This window comes from Saccostrea cucullata, unplaced genomic scaffold (genome assembly GCF_032062105.1).
Source record: "Saccostrea cucullata isolate Sc308-1 unplaced genomic scaffold, CSIRO_AGI_Scuc_v1 ctg827, whole genome shotgun sequence".
Taxonomy (NCBI): domain Eukaryota; kingdom Metazoa; phylum Mollusca; class Bivalvia; order Ostreida; family Ostreidae; genus Saccostrea; species Saccostrea cuccullata.
In genome coordinates, this window is record NW_026922193.1 from 45,941 (window position 1) to 65,322 (window position 19,382).

General features: G+C 30.4%; 1 protein-coding gene across 1 annotated transcript; it reads right to left on the reverse strand.

Annotated features, from left to right (window-relative positions):
* Window positions 1-1,672: 1,672 nt before the first annotated feature.
* LOC134261344 (CD151 antigen-like) lies at window positions 1,673-14,336 on the reverse strand. The gene is made up of 7 exons (XM_062743781.1): window positions 14,163-14,336; window positions 9,761-9,952; window positions 9,172-9,246; window positions 7,649-7,744; window positions 2,893-3,015; window positions 2,693-2,776; window positions 1,673-1,842 (listed from the first exon to the last, which is right to left on the reverse strand). The coding sequence occupies exons 1-7, from the start codon at window positions 14,226-14,228 to the stop codon at window positions 1,783-1,785; spliced, it is 696 nt and encodes a 231-aa protein (XP_062599765.1). The 5' UTR covers window positions 14,229-14,336; the 3' UTR covers window positions 1,673-1,782.
* Window positions 14,337-19,382: the final 5,046 nt, after the last annotated feature.

Below are 19,382 nucleotides of genomic sequence, written 5' to 3' on the forward strand. Positions count from 1 at the left end.
TACTAAAAATAAAATTGTGCATTTGCATACTCTCTCTCTCTCTCTCTCTCACTCTCTCTGTCTCTCTCTCTTCTCTCTCTCTCTCTAGAATGCTATAACTCTGACACCAACAAACAGTTCCTTTAATATTCAAAAGCATTTTTTTTGGAATACATTTCATTGCAATAGAAATATTTTGATTCTCTGGTTTCTGACTAGATGAAACATTCAAAGTATATTTGCTTATGTGTCTTATATATGGAGGTGTAAGGGATTTAAAAGACCATATTTTTCTTTCCTCATCACAATTATACAGCTTTAAATAGAAATGATAAACTGCGTTTGAAAACTAGCAGGGACTATATTTGTGGCGGAATGGTGGCGTATGAAAATATCTTCTTTTCTGCCTCTCAAAATTATAATAGAACAATGAATTTAGTTATGATTTTTACACTATCGAAGACTTGGAGAAATTTTCAAATGTAAGTTAAATTAATAATGAGGGACTAAAATTTCAAAATATATCAAATAAATATGATTTTTCAAACAAACTAGAACTTTGTTAGCTTTTAAACGCTGCAGATTTGAGCCAAAAATCCATAAAAAGTATTTTTTCTCTCTTAGTAAACGATCAAAACTTTTTGTTTTTGTATCATTTTGTACATTTATAAGGCTACTTTATTATATGTGAAAATAAAAAAAAAGTTAAAAATAGGAAGCATTTGAAAATACCTAATATATACAAAAAAATAAGAAAAACAGAGAAAACTCGGATTAGCCAATATCCTGTTTAGTTAAATTATTTATGTAAATTTGGTAATATCATGCTATAGATCCGATGTAGTAAAATGTTTTTATGCGAAAAGAACAATCTTAAAATTTTGAAATAGAAGTAGGTATCACATGATTAACAACAGTATTTTTTTATTCGTAATGTCAAGGAAAAAGATAATGTCCTTGACCTGACCTTGCCTCTAATATAAAACAGTCAAATTTAATCTCACTGATACTATCACTTACTGATATTGTCTTCTTGATTCTGTGAAAATTTCATTAATTTTTAAATATTATAAATATGAGAAGAATCCTACCTTAATTGCAAGAAATGTTGAAATATAATAGTTCGTAATTTCCGTTTGACTTTTTTCGCGATGATGTAAAACAAAATATGAAAAAAAAGCATTTTTACAATAATGCTCAAAGGTTCAATTAATCGCTTAAAAATAAGAGCTGAACAAACACCCTTGAAATGATGAGAGGTGGGATAAGGTGTCATGGTGGAGTAGATATCCCCCGTCGACCTTTTACACACGCTGTGCTCCTCTTTTGTCTTATAATGTGAAAAGAACAACATAATTATCATTAAACAGAACAGTCAAAATTATCCTACTTAATGACAGGTATTATTTATTTACTTATCTATTATTGTAACGACCAAAGAATTTGCAAAATGATGATAATATGTAGAAAACTAATTAAATCACTTAAATAAAAAAAAAAGATTAGAGGTTTGGAGTAAGGGTTGCAAATTCTGGGATGTTATTATTTAACTTAAAAAAGTTTTTATTGGTTTAATATAACTATGAACTATTTTATAATGTACATTATAACAAAAAAAATTATTCCACATTATCAAACGAATAGTGTATTATCAAATACATTTTGTTAACTCTGATATACAATATTAATTATATCACATCTCTTTTAATTGCATTTAACAGTATGAGATTCCATGAAAAGCTTTAAGCTGAACACAAAGTATTCGCAAACATCCTACAGCAGTAAATGACGTCACAGCAACGTTCATCCATATTCCTTTTTCAATGTGTAGTAAAAACAACATGAGAGGATGACTCCGAAAATCTGTAAAAGACAGGGTTTCAAAATTATACAGATTGTATTTCAGACAAGGAAAAATGACAACGGTGATAGCATGAACATATCTGAAAAAGTATTTTTAAAGTGTCTTATAAGCTAAATAAAGTGTCTTAAAAGCTAAATAAAGTTATACTGAAAACTCAGAGGGGGTTTTAATATTGAAGTTTCATATAAATTGTAAGGCCATTATTTACATGCTGAATTTCCGCGGACTTTTTTTTGTTATTTCCCAAACATGAGCACACGGCGTGTGAGCGGTTGGCAAGGGATGTTCACTCCTCCATGGCACCTGTTCCCACCTCTGATGGTTTTGAGGTCCATATCTGCTCTGGTCTAAAATTTGTTTTGTTTAATGGACTTTTGAGCTTGAATTCTGGTCGTTACCTCCACATATTAATTTAGAAATTTTGACTTCAAAAACACTTAAGGTTATGTAAGTGTACCGTCTTTATAAACGAAAGCCTTATACCTAACGCTATTCTAATCGTTACGTTTGCTCACTCAATTTAGCTATAAAAGTACATTTTATCATTTTAGCAATCTATATTGAAATAAAAATGATATTCCTGACTATAAAAATATGTAAATTTGGAATTTAATCTTGATATCCCGTAGGCTGTGCACTCACGCGTATTTTTACTTTGTCAGCACATCTGTTCGAGTGATGACAATAAAAATTCAACATGTAAAAGTCAATGCTTAAATGATTCATTATAATCATCATACGACTACTTAATCCCAAATTTCAAATAATTATGAAATAGTTCGAATAAAATACTTGAAATTTGAAAATAAAAACGCACCAAGCAGTTCTACTTTGCTTGCCTAGACTTACTTGAGCAACTGAGAAAGAGAAGCCTCCCCAACCAATGATTAATAAATTATCTCTAGTCCAGATCTCAAGTGCTTCACAGCATCCCTGTAAAGTTATATGTATAATTTCCATTGTCTTACAAGATATGAACATTTGTTAAATTAAAACACAAATTTTTTCAAAGGAGAAATTAAATCGTGAATATGCAAATGCTGACTTACATCAGTGTAAATCATATTTGAAGTGTTCGATGAATTGTGGTGATCAACCAATATTTTAAAACAGGTTCGTGGTATCTGAGTGGCGGAGAAATCTGTTTGATTATAACACCCGCAGCACTCCATCTGAAACAATAAAGTTTAAAATCCCATGAGCAGACAAAAAGCAAAAAACAAACAAAAAAAAAAAAAAAGAAAAGAAAAGAAAGAAAGAAAGAAAGAAAGAAAAAAATCAGGATAAACTTGTAAACCGATCTGGACAGTATCATATCATAGAGAACTCTTTATTCTGATAGATCTTTTTATCTGCCATTTCTTGACATAACACCTTCAACAGTTTTAGATGCAGAAAGAACCTTTTCAAGAAGGACTGACAAAACGTTTCAGATCTGCAACAATGTTGAATTATGTACCCAAATATTTAGATGAGAAGTTTTTGTTTTGCTTTAAAATTCTAAAACAATTCACATTAACAATACAAATACAAGAAAGGCTTCACTTGACTAAAATATCAATTTGGAACCAGGCAGAGAACAGTTTACTCCCTAAAAAGCTTTAAGTTTTTGACCATTTAGGTGAACTGTATGTAAGAAAATAATGTAATATCAGAAAATATCTTAACATCAGAAAAATCTTAATATCAGAAAATATAATATCAGAAAATATCTTTATTTCTATTTTTAGTTGTCTTTTAAGTGATGTGGTACTATAGCATAAAGGATAAAAGGACAGAGTTGTAACAAAAAGAATTAGATGAAGCCGAACAGTTCAAACTAATTACCACAGGGCAATATTATACTGCAGATAATATCTTTCTCTTTAGTGCGCATGATGTATAAAGAGGCACCATTTATGCATTAAAAATAATTTCAGCTTTTTTCTCTCAATCGCTCGCAAAGCGTGCAACGTACCGATTGACATTATGAAAATAGTGAGACTTTGAAGTCCCAGAGGTGCAAAGATTGCATGATTGCAATCAAATATTCATTTTCAGAGTGTGATGGGTAATATTCACGCCTGTGTACTAATTTTCTTTCATGCTTTTAATTGGAATGAAACATATGGAGATAACGAACAGTATCCAAGATCAATAATGAGGTAATAATCTAGATTTAAGGACCTAATGATTTTCTATTAGCACTTTCTTGCGCTTCTCTGTACTTTTACACTATTTTGACCATAAATTTTGCCTTAATCGTTTTCTTATGAAGAAATAAATGAAATTCATATAAACATTAGGACTATCATACGGGCTTATCTTGAGCTACCACTCCCAATGTTAGAAAGTCTGGACAAAGAACGATACAGGACTAGTTTCTTTGTTTTCTTCTAGTTATTAAAACTTTGGAGTACATGAACTGTCTTTTTAAGATGTAAATGGACGTGCTGCTTTTTTTCTGAAAAAAAAAAAAAACAAACAATAATGATAAAAAATATTATTCTGTTTATAAAATGTCCTTATGTCCCTAAAGAGCAGCAATTTAAATGAAGGCCGATAATTATGGTCTTCTGTCTAACGCAATGTCAAAACAATACCGCCATTGTTGATTCCGATAAAGCGTTGTCCATTGGTCGGAGCAGGAAAGCACCTAATTAGCAGTGCTGAAAGATGTGTATGCTGACACACCGTTAGGTTGCAGTGAATACACTGCAAATTGTGTCAGAGTCGTGCTTTTAATAAATGTCAACAATATATTTTATAAATGAAATTTTGAAATAAGCATAGGAGGATATTGTTTTTACTGAAATGAATACGAATCCATCTAAAATTAAAATAATTCTAATAAGGCAATTGAATGAATAGAAGGAAAGATGAAAGGATTTGTAATCTTTTTTTCATTATTCAATTATCTGCAAATAGTCTGCCTAGCTTGATATATTGGTTGAATATAGAACTTTCTCATAATATTATGAGATAACGAAGAGTATAAACGAAGGTCTCGAAGTCCATTTTAAAAATTACAAATTGAGAACAGAGAACACACGAACCTACAAAACATCAGAGATGGGATCAATTGTCATAGGGGATTGAGCATCCCCTTCGAGTTGTCGATTGAAAAATTAAAGTACATCCCATATGTCACAAAGCTTTTTTGTTAGGTTACCCGTGAGTTCTTCTGTAGTAAAATATATGAAACCGATGTTTCAGACTATGCGGTAACTTTGGTAACGTTTATTTCATGCTCAGGGATATATGAAGTCGGCATATACAATGTAAATGGAAGTGAATATTTATAATTGCTTTGTCTTTTTCTAATGCCGAAGGTTTTGAAAATTTCTTTATCACATGAATACAAAAGTAGACCTTTTAATAACGGTGCGCAACTGATACCTATGCGAATAAAAAACAAAAATTTAGAAGACATTAGAATGCTGAAGTCATCATGATTAAGTTAACTATAGTAAATTATCAATGACTCCCATTAAAAAAATTAGATACAAATGAGATATTTCAGACACTTTGATGTCTTTAATTTAAGGTATGTCACTCGTCAGCTTTTTAGAAAAGTTCACGCAGAACCTCTTACTTCAAAACTATTTATTATAATTCAATTTTTATGACATATATATTCAAATTCAGCAAAGTAAATTATTGAACATGCAATGAAAAAACTACTGAAAAATCCACAAAGAAGCAAGAACTATGAGGGGCTATTTTTTGTGGTGGAAGGACATTTAGCAGAAAATTCTGCAAATCTGCACATTTATCATATTTAATATCTAAGGACTTTTGTCTCACATACTTTTACTCGGAGAACATTTTCCGTTATGATATGCTAGGATTATTTAATATAGGTCTCAATTTATATTTTTATAATATTTTTTACTCCTTCCATCCACAAACTCTGCCTAGAAAAGAAAATATGTTAAAGAAGTCAAGATAAAATTTGCAACGTTTCTCGCCTGAAAACACGTTTTGACTAACATTTCAAAATTAACATCACTGACTCCAATTTTTTCTTTCATTATTTTAAACTACTTGATACTTGTGACTGATCAACACTGAAGTCGTAAAAAGTTTAAAACAAGAAAACATTTTTTTGCCTATTTAGATTTTTAATACCCCAAATATGTGACTTTTTAGTGCAAAAAGGTCACACAATAATTTACGCGCATTAATTTGCTAGATTTGTTCAATGATAAATATTATTCAAACTATTTTACGTAAAATAAGATTATTTTTATTGCCATGGTTACCTCTGATAAAAAATTATTAAGGTTACAGTAATTAAAAAAAGAGTTAAAATTTAAGTGCAAAAAGGTCAACTTAATTGTACCGTAGCTCAGTAAGACGCACACTGACCTCCTATTTTCTCTTCGATTTTGAGTCATACTATATGAGTACATATCCAAAATATACCTCTCACAAAATCCTTGATTTAACAAATTTCACGAGTGACATACCTTCATTTTAATTTGGATATACATGTGTTGAATGAAAATATAAATGAAAAGAAAATATATATTTTTTTTTATATATTGCACTTATAGCCACAGCAGAAACAATTTTACCCGTGTACTTTTTTGGGGAATGCATAAATTCCGATCTATAGGGCCATAAAAGGCAAATTTAGTCTCAAAAGTGGCAATTTCCCTCAAATTGATGAAAAATCCTATCTACCAGTCTAATTCTCAATATTCCTGATTGTTTTCTTCAACAAAGAATATGGGCTGGTTTGATCTAAACCAAAGTCACTGTGTAAAAACATTAATATTAAAGGATCAATAATCTGAGTAAAAATAAATTTATTTATAAATTATTTATTTATCTATTGTCTGTATCTTCCATTGACTTGATGTTGAAGTCTATCAGTGATACGTGTGTCTCGTCAGATGGAGTGACATTCTTGATGAATCAGAGATGGACTCCGGTCTATTGATGTACCGGCGAAACAGACCTATTACAAGTTACAGGTCAATTAAGATTAAAGAAAGTAAGTCGCTGCGTCGTCTTGTTTCGTGGTGTCTTATCGCTTGTTTATATGTAATGGGCGATTCCCCCTCTTTCTGAACAGATTCTGTGTGTATCGTGTTTGGAGCTGGGGAGATTATAACACTCACTGTTAGGCGGGTATCAGTTTTTGTAGCACTCCTACATGTATATCTCAAATACTCTAGTCATATGGTACTAGGGTAACCTTTTTGACTGTTATTTGAATACCATTTATATTTCATATTAATTGATTTCCATTAATATGAAATAATCTGCTGGAAATATTTGATAAGAAATTAAGAACCTCAGAAAAATAGCATGATGAATAATACATTGAAGATAATTTTTCTTTTGACTCCTTGTCTCCTAGGACTATTAACATGAGAATTTAATTAAAATGATAAAACATAAATACTTTTTTATTCTATTGCAAGAGTTGGATCACAAAAATAATTTAAAGGGCTTATGATTCACGAGTTTTAAAAATTCATTCCTCACGGAAATATTATGACCAAAGCTATAGTTTATTCACTTTGCAAAAAATAAAAATTAAATAAAGAATGCGTTCTTCGATTACAATATACGAAGTTTTATCATGGGGAGTAATTAATAATTTGTGTAGATTTTTTTTAATCAAATGAATGAAATTATTAGGTTTTTTTTTTTTATCTCAAACGTTTTGGCAACTAATTCACTGATGAGAAACATCATTGCTTTGACTAAAATACTCAGATAAATCACTTTTTGATTTCAAGTGTGAGATAATATAAAATATATAAACATTTTTTGAATGATGAATGGCGGGAAAGGTTTGTGAATACTTACCTCTTTTTGGAGATTGTCTAAATTTTCCCGAACTGAAGAATCAAGGTAATAATCTCGAACGAAGGTCAACAATCTATCAGATAAATATTGTGGCATCTACCAAAAAAAAAATGAATGAATAAATAAATAAATAAATAAATAAAATGCATGAAACAATAAATTTATTCTATTTTTTCGAAATAAGGCATGGAGTATCAAATTTTCTTTCATGTATTATCCTTTTAATTCAGACATGTTTTGCAACGTAATTGTAGTGGCATACATACACAACTATAATCAAGCTAATTTCTGAAGATGCATTTATAGATGTATCATAAAACATTACTCCTTTCGGAAGCGAATGGACCCCTCCCCAAGGAGACGTTATATGTCGGAGACATGGTGTTGTGATAAACATGGGTCACCAGGTGAAAATCGAGAGATAAAATACTACAAAATGGACGAGGATTTACCAGATACAGTTTAACACTCAGTGAGATTAAGAGGCATATCATTCTAAGAGCTTTCCTTACAGACAATTAAATATTAATCATTGGCTTGATTCTTTAATTAAATGCGCAACTGATGGAGATTTTCTGTCTGGAATCCACAAAACAAAAATTAATTTAGAATGTTATAAAGGTACGCCCAAAATGAGATATTTTGCTATCTTAAGAAAGATCTTTAATACAAGCTGTCTTAGAAAGCAGTTGTTTTAGGAAACATTCTAGAATTAAAGGTTCTCCTCAGCTGAGCTTAAATAGAACGTATTAGCATAGGATAACTCTCTTGGGCTAATAAATAAAATTACTTTTGTAATCGTCAGGCTACTTGCATTAAATGATTAAAATGAGTATCCCAGGGCTATGACATTGTATTTTTTATTCTTCTGAGGAAATATTTCCGTTTTATCAATTTAAATATGTCCACTTCCCCCTGCTTCCTGTAAACGTGTCTTTGTGGTTCTGACATTCAAATTAGACTAAGGACAAACGTATTTTCTGTTGACAAAATATAAATCTTCTAAAATCTGTAGGTTATGATTGATTGCTAGAAAGTCACCCTAAAGCCCGTGTTTCTATAATAGTCGTTGTACATGCCTCTGTGCAGAAACCAAGGATTTGATTGTCTTTAAAGACTTAAAGAGATTAAAATGAAGTCATTGGATGATTTTATGCGTAATTAATCCTAAACTTATGGATAATATATAAATCTTTTGACCTTCTTTTAATGTTAAATGTGACATATGGAGATATGAACTGTAACATAACATAAAAGTCCATTGACAAAATAATACAGATCGGGAGAAGACCAAACACGGACCTCTGGAAATATCACAGTTGTGATCAGGTGCTAATGAAGAGTAAGCATCACCTGTCCACCGAACACACCCGCCGCGTGCTCCTTCTCAAGATCATGATATAATGAAACAATTCGTAGACAGTTTAGTGTGTAATAGTAGCATGAAAATTAGTATAAAAACGTCACTCGATAAGTATAGACCTTAATGAAAGATTGCTAGTGTTGAGAAACGGATAACTTACCTCATCATAAAATTGAAAGAATTGGACAGTGGCTAACACTTCAACACCAGAAATTATAACCAGAAACAGCAAAAACTGCAAATAATAAATTACATATCATATTGCTTTTTAACAAAAAGTTACCAGAATATAAATAAAATTGTAAATAATCAACAGCATATCATATTGCTTCTAAAACATTTACTGATATACATAATTACCATAGTTAACGGGTTTTATATGGATATAATGGTTTTTCGTTAAATTTATGATACGATATATATATACATCATATACTAATGATCAAATAATTTTATGTCCATTTTGATACACCTTCAATAACCAATAATCGAATAGATAAGAATTAAGGAAATGGTGAAATACATATATATGTTGTAATAAGGCTTAGAAATGTAAACTGAGAGCAGACCAAACACGCATGTCTAAAATTTCAGAGATGGGATATGATGCCATGAAGGTGTATGTAATCCCTGTCGACCATGCAGTCACATCTGCTGTGTGATCCATTTCATTACTGAAAAAAATCAATCTGTTGTAGACAATTCAGTGTGTAAATAATGACTTAAAATTGATATGATGAATTGTTTACCAGCAGGATGACGCCTTTTCTTTCGTTGACTCCTCCCATACACCCAATGATCCCATTAACAGTTGACGCCACGCCAGCTGATATGTAGATAATGGCGGGAATCTGGAACTTGCTGATTTCCAGAACTGGATTGTAGGACTGTAGAGTAATGTACTGCCAGATAGAGACACCAAGAAGAGCCGGACCCGCAAACTATGAAATTAAATCTATCGTACATTCTCATCTCCAGAAGTTATTTATTAAGGCATTTTTAATTAAAATATTTGAAAATATATATGCATAATACTTTGATATTCCAGTACATGTATATATATTTATCATTTAACAATAACATCCGATAATGGAGATGGTCTTTAAAATCCAAATGTTTTAAATGTCGACATGATTAATGTTAGATAATAATATTATAATATATGCATTTATATTTACTTAAGGTATGTCGCTTCTAACATGAGATATACTATTTTTTTTTTGAAAAATAAAATCTATAGGTAACCACTTATATATACATGCATCACGTCTTAAAGATATAAAGATAATTCGGGTCAATGTGCATCCTACCAAGTAATAGTAAAATTAAAATGGCCTTTTAAAACTAAAATTAAAACCATAACCGGATTGTAATGATGGAAATAATCACAATCTTATTTTAGATATAACAGTTTTATATTATCTATTTCTGAAAACTAATTCTGCAAATAAGTTTGCGTTGTTTATTGTACGTCTATTTTTCATTGAAAAAAGTATCATATTTACTTTACTTTAAACATATTTTATTAAAAAGTACAATAAGGGCTGGGCAAAAGGCAAGGTCAATGACTACACCTCTGTCAAATTTTGGAGGTCTACATGGCACCTGTTGATGTTTTGGAGGTCCTTTTTTGTATTGTTTTGTGTTGTGTTATGACTTTTGATCTTGAATACTGTTCGTTATAACCATATGTTTCATTGTATGATAGGTCAAGATACAGATATTAAATAGTGATAGTTGTACTTAATAATCAATAAGCTTATGTAAAATAAAAAATCACAATCAAGTATTATTCAACAGTATCATAAAAAATATGACAACTCTCTTACTGTATACAATTTTTTTACATACTGTAATATAATATTTTTACCATTAGAAAAACGTCAAAACCACATTGTCCTATATCATTTACTCAACTTTATTTTATACCGATCTGTTTAGATATAATAATTAAAGAAAAACAATTAAGAATAGTGATCCTAATTTTGAAATACTGATCAAAAAATATAATTTTCAGAAAAAAATGACGATGAAATATATGGAGATAACGAACAGTATTTAAGATCAAAATTTCATGAAACAATACAAAATAGGAGCTGAGCAAACACAGACCTTCAAAACGTCAAAGGTTTGATCAGGTGTGAGTATCCCTGCCAACCAGTCAACCCGCCGTTTGCTCCTTTTCCTGATCGGGAAATAACGGGAAAATCTGTTGTCAATTCATTGTGTAAATAATTGACGAACAATTGGTATGAAAAACATCAGTCAGCATTTGACTCAATGATGAATAGTATTTGCTGACAAGGTCATTATTTGCCATAGAACTTACGAAATTTTAAATGCGACTGCTAATAATTTTGTTTCATCAAATTTATGTCAATAATTTACCTCGTTTAAGAATTGTTAATATGTAGAGCATATTATTGCGTATCAAATCAACTGAGAGATATAAACCCCGTATGCAGGATACGAACTCAAGGTATATTGCTGCATATGTAGGGGAAGTCGATGATTGAAAGGTTAGGTCAAATTTATTGTAGAACTTTGTTGTTGATTACCATGTACGTCTTTTCAAGTGAAATATCCAAATATGAAACAGATTCTGTGGTTTCCTGTATCTCAAGCTCAACGGGATATATATATCGTATCAAATGGAAATACTATTGTTAAATTACAATACGATGTCGATATATATAAATGTCAAGTCAAAGGCCACAACAAGTGTTTTCTTCTCGTTACGTGTAAGATTATTACAAATTCTGCTTCATATGAATACACAAATGGGTCTGTTAATAACGGGTCTCAATTGGTACCCATCCGAATTCCAATAGATTGTTGGAAGACCTTCCACAGAAACGAATTGATATTGTCAATCATAAACTCAAGCATCTTTTTGATGTCAACTTCAGAGTACTTGTTTGTACAATCAAAATGCTTTTTAACATTTGGAATTTCCTCTTGACTTTTACAATAAACCTTTTTAAAACAAAACCTATTGAATAGATGTGAAAAATTATTAATTGAGGTTATGATATCATAAGAAAAAAATGTATACATAAAAGTTTTCTTTTTTATGGAATATAGAGATAAAGAACAGTATCCAATGCCAAGAGCTCATTTAAATCGGTAGCAGACCAAACTCCAAATAAAATATACGAAGATAACAAACGGTATTCAATCTCAAAAGTCCATAAACGATACCAAATATGAGCAGAACAAACACGGACCTCCAAAACATCAGAGGGGGTCAGGGATCAGGTGCCTTGATTAAAAATAAATCAGAGGCGGGATCAGGTACCATGAAGGAGAAAGCATCCTCTGTTGATCGATCACACCCGCAGTTTTCCTCTTGTCATGATCAGGGAAAAAGAAAATCCGTAAATAATTCAATGCGTAAATAATAGCCAAAATAACTAGTATGAAAAACGTCAGTTAGCATGTGAATCAATGATAGATTGCATTTGCATTCAATATTTTTCAATTGCAATAAACTTCACGAAAACTTTGAGTAAGTTTTATTTCAAAACTCAACTTAAATAAATAAATTTAAAGTGAAAGGGTCTGAACAAACTTTTCTCAAAAGCTGTCTTCTAATTACTGCGGTATCAGGCTTCAAATGTACAAATTACAAAACAAAGATTCATGATTATTTATTATTAAAAGACAGAATTACACCCATTGAAATCTTTCTGATGTTTAGAGATACCTTGGTATACGAAAAAACTTCTACGAAATATGTTTCAAAATCATCGATTTTTCAGTCCGTTCTATATCACTTCTTGTTATACATTTCAGCTTAGGCCCTTCCTCATCTTACTTTGTTTATTTCCTTATTAGGTAACAATATTATGACGCCATGGCAGTTCTAGATGTAAATACATTTAATCTACCCACCATATTTTTTTTAATGCTTAACATAAATGTATTATATTTTTCTTTTATTGACACTGAGAAATAACTGCTGTGTTAAAAGATGATAGAATCTCGACACATTGATCGTTTGTATAAGAAAGACGCTACGAACAATCCTAGAAACATGAAAAAACATAAGGACCTGACAAAAACATTGAACTATGAACTTTCTTTACAAGTGCCATTTCATAGAAATCAAAGACGAAACACATTTCATCATTTGATTATCAGTGGAAAAGCTTTTTCAGAAATTATGGTACAAAATAATTTCTTTTGTAGTATTTTCAAGCAAAACAAATATCCAAAATTAATATTTTGAAGGGAATGTTTTGGGTAATTAGGTGTATTCTTAGGTGTTTAAACGCGGTATAAGGTGCCTTAGTTTATTTCGGTTTCATTGCACTATTGCTTATTAGTCCTTTACAAAACATTAACCTTTTATTTCCTAAACATTGTGTATGCTGAAGATGACTGTTTGATTCATTTTATTTGTTTTTGAAAACTTTCCCTGTAAAGCCTTAAATACAAGCACAAAACATGTTATTTTAGTAAGGAAAACCAAATTAAGCGCGACCTTAATGTAAAAGGGTTCGCAAGATGTCACGCCCAAAGGTTCTGTATAATTTCAATGCTAAGTAACAGGTGATAGGGTCCTGTATACTTTTTACTTTTATCCCAAAGGAAAACTATATTTTTTAATTCCCACGTTTGCTTGTCTTCTTCACAAAATTATTATTTAATTTAATGAATAATTAACACTTATTAGTTGAACAATAAATGGCACATTAATGATTCTTATTCATTTCGAAATTTTTACTATTGAATAATAAATAATCATTTATTGAATAATCTCGATACTTATACACATTATTTGATAAATGATTTATTTGTCTCGTGCACCGTACAGCACTGTCTGGACTAAATACGCTTTTTTTTTAAATTACAAAATTCACAAAATGATTCTGAATATTTCATAAGGCATTAGTAATGAGTAAATTTGCTAAATTTTTAAGAAAAATGCATTTACTGAAGGACAAATTATTTTACTAAAAATATCAATTTTTAATTTGTGATGCAAAAAATGAAATCAAGAAAAATCTGGAATATACAAGTTATATCGGGTATAAAAAATAATAAAACGTTTGGATTAAATGTGACAAGACAATGCAAGGTTTTCCATTAATGGAAGAAAATTTTGAAACTGTAAGTTTGTTATTGCTTGGAAGACAAAATCCTTACCCAGAGAACTGTGTTACAAATAATGAAAATCTGTTTCATTCGGTAAAAGGAACAGCAGCACCCCATGTCTCTGGTCTATCAGTCATGTTGTCCGTGTGACGACACCAGCATCAAACTGTTCCTAAACTTCATTTTTTTCTTTGAACAATCACTTTACCCCTTCGTCCTCACTACTTTCTTTTGCACTTCTAATCTTGAGGTCTAAATTTTCATCAACCTGGCTAAATTAGACTGTTATCTGCTACCCTGCGAGGTAAGTGCTAACCAAATTGATTTGATCACTTAAATTCCAATAGTTTATAGGCAGCCGGTCAGAATAATAGAGATAGGGATACAGTGAAGCCCAGAGACACGTCAGGGGAGACGGAATCTAGCGGGTCAGAACAGAAGGCTAGATAGGTAGCTTAATTAAAATGTGAGGGTTATCTTTCACAGGTATGCCATTATGAGAACCTCTGTGTCAATACTACACCGTTTGACTACGTAATGTCTCTAATAGTTAGACACAGGGATACCTTTTTCGAGACACTTTATTATTTAGATAACGTCTATCAAAAGTAAAAGGTGATCTGATGTAATTTATCATAGACTTTGTGTATTCCGTACAAAGGATATATCAGTTTAATGCTTTTTATGCCCCCATAATTGATGATTCGGGGGTATAGTTTTTTCCCTGTCCGTCTGTCTGTCTGTCACTTTTGAATGGGTGGGGCTTTGGCATTCATATTTCACAACTGGAGTTATTTAGAAAGACCTTTCATTACAATCACCGATTTGACCTTTTGAGCCTGGAGTTTAATCTGCTTTTAACAATAATTTACCACAGTTTAATTTTAGCCATTCCTTTTAAACAGTTCATGCTAGTGCTTTTATACTTCACATTTATTGTGACAAGAGCTTTCAATGGGTATAAATACTTTGACCCACTTTAAAAACGCTTTAACCGTGGTTATTACTTTTGACCAGTTGGCACTAGGGCTTTTATATTTCACATGTGTATTGCATGTGAGAAGGCTTTCCTTTGGATACCATCAATTTTGACCTTGACCTTTAGATTTAGGCTTGCATCTGAGAAACTTCAACCCTCGCCATTAGCTTTCATACTTATGATACGGGGGCATCAGTGATACACAAACAACTTAATTTTATAATTGTTATTCATCCCCAATTTTTAAGCACAAGAAACCTATCAGATAGATACAAACATGATACTTCAGTACTCGCCTTTCTCATTTTCTGAAAAACAAAACCCACACACAACACTTTTATAATTAAGAACAGTGCAGAAAGTTATTTTTAACGCAAAAGACACATAACAAAGCGCCTTTCTGGCCATATAATTGTTTTTTCATTTGAATATTATAAAATGTGAAAAACGAATGACACCTGCTCCCGCAAAAGAAATAATCTGGTGTTCTGTACAAATAACGGGTACAGATAGAGGCTAATTGTATGTGTACAATGTAACTGCCCAGAGAGACGCCATTCTGCTCTATTCTCCTTTGTCTTGGTACCGTGTTTGTGATTATAAAGCATATATGTGCATTGTCATCTAAGGAAAAAAATATTCAAAAATAGTTTTTGTGTTCAAAATTGAAAATTAATCTAAAATCGTAGGTCAATAATCAATGTATAGAAATCTCTTCTGGCCTTTATGACGTCGAAAATACTGGGTATCTTAAGAAACAATGAATTAAAATTCTTGCATTAAAAAAAAAATGAATCCTTGTATTCAAATTAGTAATTTTTTTTTCAACAATTTTTTAAAAAGTTTATTCTTTTATTTCTTTCTCAAACAAATACGTGTGAAGAACAAAATTTTTCATCACAAAACTGTCTGTAGACCACCAACACTTGTACGACGCTAGAAGCTCATTGTATGTTACAACCAAAGTAATATAAACAGAAATTTGGGAATTCAAGGTCTTTCAACTTTCAAAGTTATTCATAATGCTGATCATTGGAAATATGAATAAACAGAATTTATGAAAAAAAATATCTGTCATCTGGTTTATTATCATTTTTATGGGTTTTTAATTCAAAATATCTAAATATGGTAGAATTAATACTGTAATAAAATTTGATATTGATATCACTAGGCTCTATATATTGCAAAAATTTTGCAAGGTTTTAATCACAAGGCAAATAAGATATTTATGAAAACAATATTTAGCATCGCGTATTTTATCACCTTTGTTGTTTTATAATCTTGTTACAAGATTTCAAAATAGTCATCTTAGTATGGTTGTGGTGTTTTAATATTTAATTTTGAATTACTAAGCTCTTTATATTTCAAAAGTTGTCTAAGTCTTGACGTCATCAGACAAAGGGAATATTCATGGAAAAGAAATAGGAATCGTGTTTCTTTAATGCTTTAAAGTCTTGTGAACATGTTTATGAAATTACATGTACTATCTTTTAAAATGTATTATAGAAAAAGTATATGCAATATAAATGTATATTTAAAAAACTGTACTATACATACAAAACGCAGGTTGTGCTAGTTTGTTTTTTCAAATCACAAAGCAAAGAGAAGATAGGAACAGTTAAATCAGTTTGTTATATCATGGATACTCTCTCGTTTTTATGTCCTTTACTTTAATTATAATAATAATAATAATAATAATAATAATAATAATAATACTTTAAAAAATAGTGCAATGCAAGTTTTTGGATAGTACAATTAGGATTACAATAGTACATTAATCAGAAAAATTACAAGTATATTACATACATGAATTACATTTGAAAAAAAAAAGAAAAAGAAAGTATATACAATGTATTATCAAAATATAGAAACAAGTTACTAATTAGGAAATGTTGCGTCCATTGATGATAAATTTTTCTACATTTTTACGAAAGGATTGTACAGTTGGAGAAAAACGAACATTCAGAGGTAATTTGTTCCATAAATGAACGCCTGAATATTGAAAAGATTTTTTAAATAAATTTGTTCGGTACTTTGGTAGACTAAGGTCATAATTGGATTCAGAACGTAAAACATAATTTTTGGAGGAAATAAATTCAAACGAGTCTCTCAGATAATCAGGTGTCATATCATGAAGTGTTTTATAAAGTAGTATGTATTTGTGAAAATCTATTAATTCATATATAGTCAGCCAATCAAGTTTCACAAATAATGGTTGTGATAATATTAACATAATTCTTGCTGCTCTTTTTTGTAATTTAAAAACTATGCCAGCACCTGGAGCATTGCCCCATATAGTTATAATTTAAAGATGGCAGAATGTATGTATAAAAAAGTTTCCGCGTGTGTAATGGGAGAAATTTTTTAATTTTACGTCATGTAAATAGTTTATACGTCAAGGACTTGCACACAGAATCAATGTGACTAATATAGCGCAATGAATGATCAATATGTACTCCCAAGAGTTTTTCTGACTCAACATTTTTAAGAACTTTGTCTGATACACACAAATCTAATTTTGAAATTGTTAATTTAGATTTTCTATGTTGAGTCCCCATAAGCATACATTTTGTCTTCTCAATATTCAACACCATTTGATTTCTGCTTCAATCTCACACAAATCAACATTTAGGGCATTTTCAATAGAATGCACATTATTATGATATGTATGTAAATTACATCAGCAAACAAATCAATATCTGTATTATTTACATGTAGAGGAAGATCATTTATATATAGTAAAAATAAAAGTGGCCCTAAAAAAATGTGGCACACCTGCTGTGACGGGCATAGATAGAGGAAAAGTAATTTTACACATGCAAATATATTTAATTGACATGTATATTTAAAACATGCTGTACTAGAAAAGTTATCCCTACAAGATTTCCAAAACTTGCAACCAATTGTCTGTTAGTTTTGTTAATGCTGTTTGTGCTCGAAAACCAGATTGTGATTTATATATAAGATCAAATCAAATAATTTGGACAATGTTGGAAGAATTGATATAAGCTTAAAAATAGGGGTGATTTTTGCTATTTTTAAAATGGAAATACCCCATTAATGATGCTAGCAACAGTTAATGGATCATATGACATTTTGTTATATACATGGATTTATTTACTCTCTCATATTAAATTTATGTCACTAATTTTTACTGAAAAAATTTTATAAGTTTTGATTTTGTAAAGCTGTCTAATAATTTAGAATCAAAATTTTGCACTGACATATTGACAATAATTTACTGGCTGTAAAGTGTTTATTTAAAATATCAACTATATCCTGTACATTTTCAAAATCAGAACCATTCTGAGTGATACGAGTTGGTGTAAAGTTACTGGAGTTTGGAGATGCCAACTGGTTTAAATAACCCCACATTTCTTTAGAATTTGAGCTTTCTTCAATAGCTGATTTGTAATAAGATGTTTTGGCTTGATCAATTAACTTTATTTTCCAAAATCTGAAATTGTTTGAAACCTCGTAAAAACCTTGCTGCTTTCAATTCTGCATAAATACACGAATTAATGACAAGAATACCTTTAAGATAATGAATTTCTCAAAAAAATAGAAAAAAAGTCATTTAAGCACGACCATCTGTCTTTCTCTGAATAATTTTTTTATATATTTTGAAAAAAAAAATCATCTTAACTTTGCAAGTATAACGGTGCTCAACATTCCAGAGGTTATTCTGTCAAAAAAAAATCCTAAACAAATACAAGACAAGTGAAGTGGTCAGTACCAAATAGACAACCAAGTGTTTTCCTTCTCAGATGAATTCAGAGATAAAGTGCAAGTTGAAAAATTTCAATCTTTTGTTTTCATTAAACAGGGAAATGAAAATAATTTTATGCAGTTAGGTAACCGTAATTATATCCAGGCATATCATCTTGGCCAAACTTTATATCAAGGCGATAATGATATATCCAGGCAGTTCTTTATGGCATCTGGTGGCTTTTAATATAAGTGAAACTGTTAAAACAAAAACAATCAGAAAAGTCAAACATAAAGAAAAGTGAGTTTCACATATAATTTGACACCACGCTGAATCTAAGTTTCAATTTTAGTAGAATAATAAAAAGGTAATTCATTCTGTAAAGAAAAAAATTTTTAAGAAACCTAAAAAATAATATATTATACCTATATTTCATGGTTAAATTATGCCATAATGTGGACCTCATCATTTTAAGAGCTAAATTACCAGGTAAATTAATTTACTTACTATTATGAAACAGATCATCAGAAATGTCCCTGCTTGTCTGTTTTATGGACTTTGTATACAATTCTAATGAACTCTA